At 42.9% G+C, this 12,910-nt stretch overlaps 1 protein-coding gene across 3 annotated transcripts; it reads right to left on the bottom strand.

Moving 5' to 3' along the window:
• Positions 1 to 1,205: 1,205 nt before the first annotated feature.
• Positions 1,206 to 8,872, bottom strand: PDP1 (pyruvate dehydrogenase phosphatase catalytic subunit 1). Of its 3 annotated transcripts, XM_085221416.1 has the most exons (3): positions 8,717 to 8,858; positions 8,291 to 8,325; positions 1,206 to 5,182 (listed from the first exon to the last, which is right to left on the bottom strand). In XM_085221416.1, the coding sequence occupies exons 2-3, from the start codon at positions 8,319 to 8,321 to the stop codon at positions 3,531 to 3,533; spliced, it is 1,683 nt and encodes a 560-aa protein (XP_085077542.1). In that variant the 5' UTR covers positions 8,322 to 8,325; positions 8,717 to 8,858; the 3' UTR covers positions 1,206 to 3,530. The 3 variants fall into 3 exon arrangements, with proteins under 3 accessions (XP_085077542.1, XP_085077543.1, XP_003205234.2); XM_085221417.1 differs by lacking the exon at positions 8,291 to 8,325 and having other exon boundaries at positions 8,717 to 8,872; XM_003205186.4 differs by lacking the exon at positions 8,717 to 8,858 and having other exon boundaries at positions 8,291 to 8,555.
• Positions 8,873 to 12,910: the final 4,038 nt, after the last annotated feature.

The following is a 12,910-nucleotide window of genomic DNA, read 5'->3' as shown; positions in this document are numbered from 1 at the left end:
AGTCATGAAAGCAGACAGACCGTCTCCATCGGTGAGCTGATGGTGCAGGTAGGACTGAAAACCTGAATCTCCATCTATTCCAGGTAATCTCATTACAGCTGCATCTTCTCAGAGAGGAAAGAGTAGCCTAACCATTTCAAGCACACGTACTGAAAGCAGTCACCCAATATCCTTCGCTCCAAGGTCATTCAAAGTACAGAAACCCAAGTCTGGGAGTTCAGCTATAAATAGCGTTTCAATGGAACTATGCTCCTCACTGCATGTGTCATGTTTTAAGAGTCCTGAATGCAGAACTCCACCCTCTGATAAGGAAACAAGCAGAAAGGAAAAGTTACAGAGTTCACTGCTCATCAAATTCTGCATATAGAATGCAAATTAAGAACAGTAACAGCTGCAACATGCTGCATTTGTTTTTGACAATATTTTATAATAATACACATACCACAAGTCTTTAAAAGAAAAAAAGGTAGCAGAGTTAAATCCTTAAATTGAAAACAGACTCTGGGAAGATTTCCCACTCACCTCTTACCTAGGATTATTACTGTTAAACAGCTGTTGATAGTCATCTAATAATTAGCTACAAAGAATTTAAAGACAGCTTAAAGGTGAACTTGAAAGACTGTGTTGTCAAAATTCAGCCATCCTTCTTGGTTAAGCCATACACTTACAGTACTTTCTGCAGTGCAACAAAACACCCTCTGCCAATGGTGTAAGAGATGTTCTTATTTAGTTTACCATCAACTTATTTTTAGGACATTTGAACCTGTGTGTATGAAATCATTTGCTTACAAAATGTTGTTCTGAACAGAATACGGTCCACAAATTACTGATGACAAATTAGGCAGTACACTGTTGTAGACTGCTTCATCTGCAGCTTTTAATGCCCTCTCCCCATCCCCGGGGATGATGAGGCAAGGCAAATTGATAGAGGAACACACAGGAGATACTGACAGGGAAACATCCAGGCTTCACTGCCAGGGGGCAGCAGAACCAGCATGCCTGATACAGGGCTCAAGTCTCACAGTGACATTTCCAAGCTTTGAAGCCCAGTTCTCAGCCTGTTGCCATTTGCACGTTGCTTCATTAGGCCATCTGGTCTATTCATACCAACGACTAGATGATGGAAAGCATTGCTGAGAACCAAGTCATTCACAAGCATTAAGCAAAACAGCTATTGCTTTCTGTATCAATCAAATACACACGGATTTCTGCATAATTGATCATTTTATTGGAATCTATTAAAGTGTTTGTTCAGATCACCTGTTCAGCAGGCAGTTACGCTACTTCTATTCACTGCATACATACTGAGCAAGTTTCCAAGCAATACATAAATACTATTGTCTGACCCCATACATACGCATCTTTACTACAAAAAGCAGCTTTTCCTCAATAAAAGTTTTATACATGGAACCAATAGTCAGTCCTTCCAGCCATGACTTGTCCCAGATCCATATCAAGAAACATAGGTTAAATACATCAATACATGTAATAGAGATTTAACAGTAAAAAAAAAAAGTAGGAAAGTTAAATACTGTAACAGCTTAGATACATACTGTATTTGAATGATAGAAGAACATAAAGTCTATTGACCCAGCTAATGATAGTCATCAGAACACAACATAGAAGCAATGTCAAAGCCAGTACTTGTCTAAGCATTTTAGAGTTCCCTATTCCCCTTCAAATAAAGAAGGGTTGTTCACATCTTCAGTGTGAACTTAAGATATCGATAACCTTATTGCAAAGTCGATTTTTTAAGGTTGGGTAAATAAGCAGACAGATTAAAGCTGCAGGCCACCAGGTACACACAGCACTTTTGAGTTTGAGGACCCAATGTTTACTACAGCACAGGATCACTGTCGATATTAAATATCCTGTATGTAATAGTAGCTTTAACTGGCGATATTTTTATTTAGTGGAAAATGCCACATTACTCAAAGTAAGCTAGGTTTTTAATTATTATTATTTTTTTTAATTGCTGTGTTGAAGGCTAGGAAGTTATTTTAACTGAAACACCTCCATGAAATCAAATATGCTGACCTATCATTGCTTAAGAGTTTATCCAGAACACAGGAATCAAGTTACAAGTGTTCTATCAGTCATCAGGGACTGGTATTTCAGATAGCACTTGGGTTTTTGAAGTAAGGGCAGCTGAAGAGTAAGCTACACAATGCAACATACCTAAAACAGAGGCAAAGATGATCATTAGATTAGTTGTCAGTCCCCACTTTTTACAGTTATGAGCCCAACAACTTTAGGCACACGAGTTACAGCCCAGGACACTACCTTGTAAGTTCAAATTCAACCACAGGCCAGAGAGACTCATTCAAGAGACTGCTGTGATAATACATTCTGGACTGTAAGAACATGCATACACCAGCTGTCCAGAGATAAAAAGCTACTAATAAAGTTGCTAGAAAAAGCCATTAAACATATACATGCATGCCAGTTAGTTTCCCCAACTGAAATTCTACTTACAAACCATACTTCATTTTGTAATCCGTAGTTTTCAACCTGACATACTTACAAATATGTGTTCAAGTGCAAAACATCCAATATGTCACTATTTGAAATAGCCAAAAAAAATGAGTGCAAATTACAAAGCCACAATGAGGTTAGCAATGATTTCCTGATCTTCTCAGGTGAAAATTTATCCTCCCAGATAAGAAACACCAGACAGGGATAGAGTCCATAAAGGACATGACCTTTAGGAAACACAATGGTCTTGACCAGCAACACTGACTCTTCAAAGAGTCTGAAACTTTCTTTACACTGAGGTCCTCCACAACTTTACTTGATATCTTACAGCACGTTGTAATGTATTATTGCCCCACAAGTTGTGCAGGAACATACAAGCCAAGAAGCAACTGATGCACAGACATTTACAAGTTACTGTGTATAAGATACAATTAAGCTATAACAGTATCTCAAGTATTGATTATGGCTTAGACCTGCATTGAAAGTCAACACTTAGACAAATATTCTTAAGTGAATGACATTGTCTATGAGAGCGAGACAACTTCGTTACACTTAAGACCTACATGGTTAAATTATCCTCCTATTCAGAGGAAAAGGCTGACAGAATATATGCACAGATAACCACACTTATTTTGAATTCTTACAGGGAGAATTCTTGCAACAATATTCCTTGTTACTCATTTTTTAAGAGTGTGAATATTTTCAGATGTTAACAGGCTTTTTCTTGGACAACCAGATGCTTGATATTTAATCCTTTATCCTCCTTCCCTCCCTCATCCAGATCTGCCAAATTCAAGGCATTGTTCTAGCAGCATTCATGAAATCAATAGTGCAAAGTTATTACAGAAATCTCTTTTCCCAGACATCCTCTTCAAGTTTATATTAGGTCAATAGCACTTCTCTTGTATTTAGAGCTCTGGGGGAAGGCAGAAACAATAGCTATGTTAAATCTAACAAGCAAGAAATTTGTTTGCTTATTGAATTTGTCTTTTTCCCATCTGCTGCTCATACTGGCCATTGTTACAGCTTTGGTAAGTAGTTCACTACATTAAAATTCACAGTTCCCCATTCTGATATGCACCTATAACATGCGAGTTGAACTGCACCACGATAATTGTAATGTCATCTCTATACATTCGAGCCAGCTCTTCTGGAAGACTGAGCATCTTGGACAGCCGCTCGTGATCCACAGTGCCAAACTCGTTATTGCCCACTGCGTGGCGTATCAGGTGAGTGGCTGCATTCTGATCTTCAAATACTGAAGAGATTTTTGCTCTTCTTTCTGTTAAGAGACCGTGCATCTGTCCCAGAGTTACCTTATAACCACCGACAGCTATCGGCTGTTGATGGTGAACACCGGTGAGATACTCCCCAACAATTCTAGCCACATCTTGCCTGTGCATAGTTTCCCACAGCCCATCTGTGGCCAAAACCAAGAACTTATCCTGTGGCCTTAATTTGTGATGTATGACTTCTGGCTCAGCTGTGAGGTACGGGGGAGTGTGATAATTTGGAGGAATAAACTTTGTATATTCATTGTCATTTAGCTGATCTGGGCCCGATTCAACTACTCGTTTCTGTAGTTCAATACTCCACTTAAACTTCACATCACCAAAAGCTCTGAAAGGCATCAGAAGGCCTAAGAGACGATCTTGTTTCACAAGGCTTTTTTCTTCAGACTTTGGATGCTCTGTTTTCACACGTTCCACTTCACGTTCATTTTGCGCATTGTGGTCATAGGAGAGATTAACTGCAGACCAAGATCCATCCTCCTCCTGAACTCCAAGCATTGCCCTACTGTCTCCTGTGTTTGCCACGTGTAAATCAACACCATCCACGTGGGCTACACAGGCCGTTGCACCAGAAAACGCTACTCTTAGTACTAAGTAGTTGAGAAAAGAATTTGGGTCTCCTACTTGAGCTTCCAGAGAAATATCGTTATCGAGCCTCTTAAAAGCATTAATTAAAGCCTCTTTCACATCAGTAGTCTCTCCACTATTGAGATCAATGAGCTCTTGCCAGTAAGTTCTTAAACTGTTGAAATAAAGCTTGGAAGCTTCTTTGCTGAAGTAATCATTGGGGTGCTTGTGCCACTGTAAAATAGGTAAGAGAGCTCTACCACTTTCCACAGCATTTTCTATTTCAAGTAAAGTCTCGTGAGGTAACAAGGAGACAGCAATGTAGTAAAACAGTCTTTCACTGACAGCTTGAGCACAAGCACAACCTGCATGGCCATCAAACACACCCAGAAGCATCCCTCTTGTCTGTAAGCAAGTGGCAGCACTCCTCCGGTCTTCTATTGGAGCATTAGCAGGCAACTGGTTGCTGTCAAAGCCAAGGACAGAACTTACATTTTTACCATCGAATTCTGGGACTTTAAAACTGTATTCATTTGCCTTCAGAATGCTGTTGACCTGCGGAGGAGTGAGGTAAAACCTCTGTGGTGTAGAAGCATAATCCCTCGCGTGAACAAACTGATAGAAGTTCTCCTTTGGCCTATAGAGTGCTGCAAATTTCTTCTGAGGTGCATATCTGAAGTGACCATGAGCAAAATGAGACGATAAACAACACAGATGTTTATGGTGGCAGTAGCACATAGTACTGCATATTCTGCTAATCTCACAGTTACGAATCAATGGGAACAGATGAGTTGGTGCTGGCATGGCATCAGATAACAGTGGCAGCCTGGAGCTTCGGACTGGAATTGCTGAAAGGCAAGAGAACAACTGCATTTAGAGAGACAGCTAACAGATTCCTCCCAGAAGTCTCTGTTAAAGCATTTACGGTCACTGAACAAAGTTATTCATAATATGAAGTACACAGATTTGCATGTCTTGGAAAAGAAGAGGTAGAGGCACTTGTTTATATACAGTGTTGGGCTAGAACAAAGCAAGCTATACCATACTTTGAACTTCAGCATAGATACGGTAGCTCTTACAACCACTCAAATAGTAGGAGGGCAGTGGAAAAAAATCCAGACAAAACAGTTTCACATAGAAGGTAAGGCAACAGTTAGCATACAGCATGCTATGGCTGTGCTACACTCTGCAAGTATTTTATGGAGATCTCTTCCTACTGATCCTGAGATTCCAGCTGACAGAACCAGATGTGACAGGAAGAAAATAGTCTTTCTGTAAGGCTGAAGAGATAATGTGTCTAACAGAAAGATTCCAAAACAACTGCGATAATAGACAAGTGGTTTTAAAAATACATTTTAGGTGATAAAATGCAAGCAGTAAGTCATAAACAGTAGATCTTACTCAGACAAATAGAAGTCAGCAGCAGGTTGTTTCTAGCAGGATGTTTCTTTTCCCCCTTTTCACACACTGAATTTTATCACACTTGTGAACATATACACTCTGTATATGTACAAATAGCCACAGGAATCTAGGCAACAATTTTCTGGCTTATCAGATAAAAGTGGTAGAGAACACCTCTGTTACCAACAGCTCATCTATCCCAGTAAGTTTGAAAGATTATAAATTAAAGCTAAAGGACTACGCAAGCTGTGTTTTCCTTCACCAATAGAAGAGAGCCATGTACAATAAATCAAAGCTAGATCAAAATCCAAGTACTCAAGAAAAATGTTGATACTTTTTGCTAAACCTGAATTTTCCATTTAAGTTTTCACTCCTCTGACAAAAGAGTACTCTAACATTACAACCTTTACCTCCATTTACATATCCAATTACAACATCTGTGCAAGCACTTCCTAAATCTTATCCATTACGTTTCATTCTCAGGAAGACTCTTACAACATCATACTCATACTTAAGAAAACCAATTCCACAAGGCAAAAAAAAAAAAAAGGGAATTATGGCCATTTATTTTTTTCCATCTTTTATGATGAAGCTTCAACTTCTTCCTAGACAGGATCATGGTAAATCATGATATACAAGGCTCCCTGCAGTCCTAAGCATTATTCTTCACAGAATCATAGAATGGCCTGGGTTGAAAAGGACCTCAAAGATCATCTAGTTTCAAACCCCCTGCTATGTGCAGGGTTGCTAACCACCAGACCAAGCTGCCCAGAGCCACATCAGCCTAGCCCTGAATTCCTCCAGGGATAGGGCATCCACAACCTAAATTCTTATTCTTAAGCACAAGCTCTATCACCGCTCCTCCATGCTTTTCACAGATTCTTTCACAGAATTCAGATCATTAGCCAAGAAGTATCCAGAAACAGAGGAATACGCTCCATTCCTTGTCCTGTAAGGAAGCCAGCGATGCTCTAAGACAATCCTAAGAGAATCCCGCTTCTCTAATACAAAGTATGTGAAGTGCTGAAAATCAGTTAAAATAACACTGCCTACTACTCTGGAGGCTTTCTAGCACCGTATCTTCACACCTTACATACCAGTGTTTATCAGTCTTGACCTGTAGTGACAAAAGTTTTTCCACTGACCTGTCCCATGTCTCCTATTGACAGCTAAGAAGCCTGACTTGTCAGTTTTCAGCTGTTCAGCTACCAGGGAGAGCTTTGGCCGCAGTACAGCCAACTTTCCCTATGCTCTGGCTTGAACTTCCAAATGCGTATTAAATTTATGCTAATCATTTGCTTCCCAGAAAGTACATTTCTCTAGCCCAGGCTTTACATGCATACAGCACGACAGAAGTGAACTGCAAATACAGATTTTAAAGTCTATTACTGCCTTCTAATTATACAGCAGCTATTTTGGTAACAGTCATTGCTTTTAAATACCATATGAAGAAATACACACAACTTTGCTTACAAATGGGAACCTTAGCAACCTACTGATGTGTCAAGGCTTCAGCAGTACCTTGGATTTCACACTGCTCTCCTGCTTGACTCCTGCTGAACCAAGCTCCCCAGCCCACTATGTATTCCTGTTCAGGGCTGACCAATGGATGGTTCCACAACTGTTCTGACATCTTCACTGTTGACCCATGATGAGGCAAAACTGCAAACGTACTGTTGTTAAGAGTGGCTCTTCAGGAACAGAATTCACTTTGCCGATTTTTAGTTATTAATTTAGCAATTAGGCAACCAGATGAAGCTGTGGATTCACTGCAGGGGAGTTGGACTAGACAGCTTCCAGAAGTTGCTTCCAACTTTAAGGTTTCTATGATTCTATAAATATTACTGGAAACGCATAAGGATGCAGCCTCCAATTTTCTCTCTTATATTCCCTCACAGCAACTCCCTGTCACTTTAAGCCATCAACTTGTTTTGCATAGCAGATTTAAGTCCTGCTGATCAAGTCGAAGAGAAATTCCAAGTCTGCCAACATCAACTGAAATCATTCCAAATCTCTCTCATTTATCCCTGCAACATGGATGCCTCCAATCTAACCACTGCAGTACCCTTTCAGTACTTCAAATCGCCTTGCTAATTACAGCTGATCAAGAGATGGAAGAACACAAAAAGGATGTTAGATAAAAATCTTTACTATCTAATCATCATCTGTCAGATGATCAGCATCACAGCAGTCTTGAAAGCCTCTTCAATGCTAGAAGAGGGTACAAATACACAAGCACCATAAATAAAGAGTTTGATAACCAATTTATAGACTCAGTAGTGCTACCCTGATGAAACAAACACACGATTCCTTGCTTTAAGGAGAAGCATTATGTCTATACAGCACTAAGGACACTTGATGCTGCCGACAGGCTCCTCCAGCACCCGCCTGAGCTCTGCAACGATACCGGTGGCTCTCGGGCACCTGACAACGCTGGCGACACGGGGTAGAAGGAACACGGGCCAGGAGCGCTGAGCCCTCCCTCGTGCCGGGGCTCGGCCCTCCGCCCCGCCCGGCCCCTCCGCCCCCCGCGAGCCCCGCTGCGAGATACGTACCGATGCGCCTGGGCCCGGGGCACACACACATTCTCCTGTCACAACAAGAAGCCGCCAACATCCACAAAGCAGAAGCCCGGGGGAAGGGGGGAGAAGCAAGGCAGAGAGTTCGTTAGAGAGGACGGACGGACAGACAGACAGACAGCTCCGGCGCTGCGGAGGGGCGCAGAGAGGAGGCACGCACATACGCAGCCGGACTGCGGACACACGGATCCCTCACCCCGCCCGCCGGGCCCCGCTCTCCTTCCGGCGGGGGCGAGACGCCGCTCCCGGCCCGCCCCGCCCCGCCAGCGCTGGGCGTCGCCGCGGCGGAGACCGCTACCCCCTGAGGCGCCGCGCGGGCGCGACATGGCTGCCCCTCTAGCCCCCCTCCTCCCTGCCGCAACCCCCCGAGGAACCCCTCCTTCCTCCCGCGCAGACACAGACCTGGCCCCTTCCTGAGATCCTTAGCCCGGCACCCCGGGAAGTGACTGCAGGAACCGACCTGCCGAACAAACGCACCCCCCACCACAACCACTTCAATGCCGCGGCCGCTGTGCTGCGCGCCGCCTTATAAAGGCCCTGCCGCCCGCGGCGCGCGTCCCATTGGCTGCCGCGGAGGGCAAGGAGGTCACGTGACGCGGAGGTTCGGCGGCGGCTGAGGGAGCGCAGGGCGGGGAGGAAGAAGAATTGGGCGTTGCGCGCGCGCACCGCGCAGGGGCGGGAAGGCGCGAAAGCGACGCTGGCGCAGCGCTGCCCCCTCCCTCTCTCACCCGCGCGGTGCGTGAGGAGAGGCCACGCCTCGCTGTGAGGGGCGGGCGGCGGTGTGGGCGCGGTGTGGGCACGCTCCTCGCGCCAGAGCCATGCCCTCAGCCCGGGGAAAGGGCTCTCCGTCTCCCCAAAATGCTCCCCAGCGTTTTGCCTTCATCAGCCCAAATCCAGGCAAGAGCAGGGGGCCGCAGGCTGTGGTGGCTGCTGGGGCACACGGCCCTGCCCAGAAGGGAGCTGCGGCCCCCTGTGTGTTACATCCAAACCTATCCGCGTTCCACATCTCTGAGTCAGCGTTCACTTTTGCATAAGCTTCACGATGCTTTGAGCAAGCCTTCGTTGTACACATTTTTCACAGGAGGGGGTTGGAGCTAGATTATCTTTAAAGTCTTTTCCAACCCAAGCTATTCCATGATTTCGGAATGCAAAAAGTACATAAATTCAACAAGGTTTAGATTTCCTTTGTCTTCTCTGCTTACAGATGCTTGTGCTGTCATGGCTTTTTAATCATCGTGTGACCAGGATGCCTACTTTGCTGTGGTGCTGGCAGCAGATATTCACCTTTGGGGTATTGCAACCAGCATTCCATTCATAGCTATACCAAAACCTAGATCTTTTACCATATTTATGTCTTTACCCAACAATGTTAGGTTGTTCACAGATGTGTGGTGAAATGAGCAGAGAAAATAAAGGAAAATGTCTGTGCTTATTTACCCAGAAGACTCAAAAGGCATATCTGGGATACAGGAAAGTGGGAAGTACTACCTGGTGATCCCGTGTGTGGAAACCAGCTGGGAGGATATTGTGCCATCCTTCAATATACACCTCTCCCACAGCAGCAATTGAAAGTACAGAATATTCAAATTATCATTTATTGATGTTCTGAGTGACTTTTTTGATATTTATTTCTCTAGAAACGCACATCATTTTCTCTTTGCACCATGTTTTGGAATGAAAAGCAAGTTAAGCATATATGACAGGCACCACTGTACGTAAAATATTTCACTGTATGCAATGGAAGATGAGTAATTTATGTTCTTTTTTAACAGTAGCACATGGATAGAAATAGATTGGCAGAGTGCTGTAACAGCCACCATTTACATAATTTTCTACTTGCAGCAAGAGTGACTATGAAGCAGCTGAGATTAGAAATGTTCCTAAAGATTGTGTAAGAAGGTACAATTAAGGCGTCTTCTTTCTCCATCAGAAAGTATAAGGCTGTAGGAAGATAGACCTGTGCCTGGATCTATTTAAGTGATAGTTGTATGAGCAGGCATGCAGAAATGGATTGGAATGAAGTCACAACTGATCGCCTCCTATTCCCAATGTGGGTTTTGGAGGGTGGATTCCTGTTTGGTATCTGAAGAAGTCACTGCCCATAGTTGTCTATGGAGAAAAAAAAATCTCAAATTAATTAGCGTGCAGCAGTCTTGGTCTTCAGAACATCTTGTGACCATTAATTCTATTCCCCATAACATGCTGTGAAATTGCAAGGTTAGTGTTGTAGCCACCCTGTTTATCTTATTAATTTTTTTTTTCTTTCTTTTTTTTCCTGATTTAAGGCCAAAAAAGCTGATACCAGGGTCTGTGACTCCCTGTCTTATATCCTGCTCATAGCACAGATCTTAAAAAAAAAATAAAATAAATAAAACTTGAATTTTAAAATACTGTGTGAGAGGAGAATTTGGCTTTAGAAGCCTCAAATCAATCCCACAAATGAAGGATGAAATAGTAAAACTTGGCTGACATTTTGGTCCTAAACTGATACGAGTGAGCTGGCGCGCCAGGAGCTACATGTTGCAGGGTGACTGGAAAGTTATGTGCTTTTTTTTTTTCCTTCACATTGGTGCTGCTAAAACCTTTTCAGGCACTTTGAGCAACTGTCCATTTTGCTGATTTTAAAGAAAATGCGAGTATAAAAGCAGATTGTTCACTGTTTCACATTTACATCAAGTATTGATAGAAAAGCAATTGCTTGGAGCTACTCCCAAAACTGTGAAATCTCACCCTGAAAGGTTTACCATGTGAGTTTAACAACACACATCATTTCTTGTTTGCTTTGTCTGTGGCCAACAGTGGGTAATTCTGCACTGCAGGATCAATAGAGCTATATGTATTTCACTGCAGCTAAAGTGCCGCAGCAGTTACTCTCAAGCTTTCCAGTGAAATCTGCATTACAGATCATCAGAATGCATTTTTGTTTTAAATATAATGCTTATAATAACTTCCTAGTTTAAGTAAGTTTTTGTGCCTAAAGAATAAGTATTTTATCAGCCCAGTTTTACTGAAAGCAGGTTCAGGAACACAGAGTAATTCCTCCATTGATTTTATGTCCCTAGACTTGTTAACATTTCTACAGTATCTCTGCCCTCAGTGTTTCCAAAATGCTGTTTTGCTCCTGAGCCTGGTGAAAAGAGCAGTCACCTATGACAGCTGGCTCAAAGTTGTATGCATAGATCAAACACTCTCACCTGGCATGCTGCCTTACCAACCAGGAGCATAAAAGAAGAGTCATACAAGTTTTGAATGCCAGAAGAAAAGCCTAATAAGGGGGAAAACGAGGGAGAGAATTATGGCATGCACTGAAGAAATGGGAGGAATAGGACAAGGCTGAGCTTACCTTGTCACCTTCCCTGAAAGCACTGCAGAAGCAATGACAGTGAGGTAAAGCTGATCCAAGAATTTATTTTTAACAAAAATCAGGAGCATTACGTGGCAAACAATAAATTTGTAATCAGCACTCAAAGCAGACAGAATACCTGCAAGCATTGATGGCTTGTGATCTTCATTCAGTCTTGCTTCAAAGAAAGGCTGAGGTTACACATTCATGTATTCTGCTGCCCTCTTAGAGAGTGTTTGCTGTGTATGGTGCAGTCACCCTAGTGCATTCATCCTCCAACACAGCTGGATTTGGCTTTCTGAAGTTTCTGAAGTTCTACAGTAAGCGCTGCAAAAGGTGATGTTTTAAAAACATCTCTTAAGAGTGTCAACCTTAGAGTAAAGCAGCAGCACTGAGCCACCTTCTGCAGGAGTGTCACTGAGACAGCTCCTCTTTCCCTGCTGTCTTTTTTGATACAAGTGAGGGGAGGCTAATAGGGAATTGCAGAGAGGGTTGCTTCTAGGGGGTATTTTGCTGTCACTTTGGGACCCAAGGATAGTTTGATTTGCTCCTTGGAGCCTTTGTATCTTCACTTTTCCTTTCCAAAATGAAGCTGTGGTTCTGGCAGCTTTTTATTTTTTGAAAACAGCTGGGATCCAGCATCCTAGAGTCAGAGAACAATCTAGGGCAGATGGGACCTCAGGAGGTCGCACAGCCCCACTCCCTACTCAAAGCCAACTTCAGAGCTCAAGTGAGGCTGTTTGGGATCGTGGCCGGTGCAGTTTAGCACATCTCTGAGGACAGACTGCAGCCTTCCTGAGCCCCGCTTCTCATGCTTTCCCACTTTTGGTGTGAAGGGTTTTTTTTTTTCCTTAAACAAAGCTTTCCTTGCTCAGATTGAGCTTGCTGACTGTTGCCCTTTCAGAGCTTCTTCTCATGTCCTATCATACTCCTCAAATCTAATTAGCATGTAATTAAATGCATTTCATGCATTTTGTAGGTGTTGTGCACTAGCTTACGTACTTCATCCGAGTAGATCTTTCAGGATTTGTTATCCAATTTGAGGAATCCAGCATTCTGGCAACTTGATAAAGAATATACTATACTAAATTGTTAGTGGAAAAGTCTTTTTGGCAAGCTTCAAGAATGATACTTAAGTTGTCATCACTATCTGTTCTACGTGGAAGAAATTTGTTGGCTCCAAGAATTATCTTGGCTCTGAAGGGGCAGATCCCTTTTCCAGCTGTTGTTGCGTGCATTTTTACACATTTGCT

Source organism: Meleagris gallopavo, chromosome 3, assembly GCF_905368555.1.
Source record: "Meleagris gallopavo chromosome 3, MGAL_WU_HG_1.1, whole genome shotgun sequence".
Lineage (NCBI taxonomy): Eukaryota > Metazoa > Chordata > Aves > Galliformes > Phasianidae > Meleagris > Meleagris gallopavo.
The sequence above is the reverse complement of the archived record's forward strand: the minus strand, read 5'-3'. Positions and strand labels throughout refer to the sequence as shown.

Coding starts and splice junctions, on each gene's coding strand:
- PDP1 (XM_003205186.4), bottom strand. CDS start 8,351: ATGTTGGCGGCTTCTTGTTGTGACAGGAGAATGTGTGTGTGCCCCGGG. Junction 5,183..8,290: donor CCCCGGGCCCAGGCGCATCG/GTACGTATCTCG, acceptor CTTGCCTTTCAG/CAATTCCAGTCCGAAGCTCC.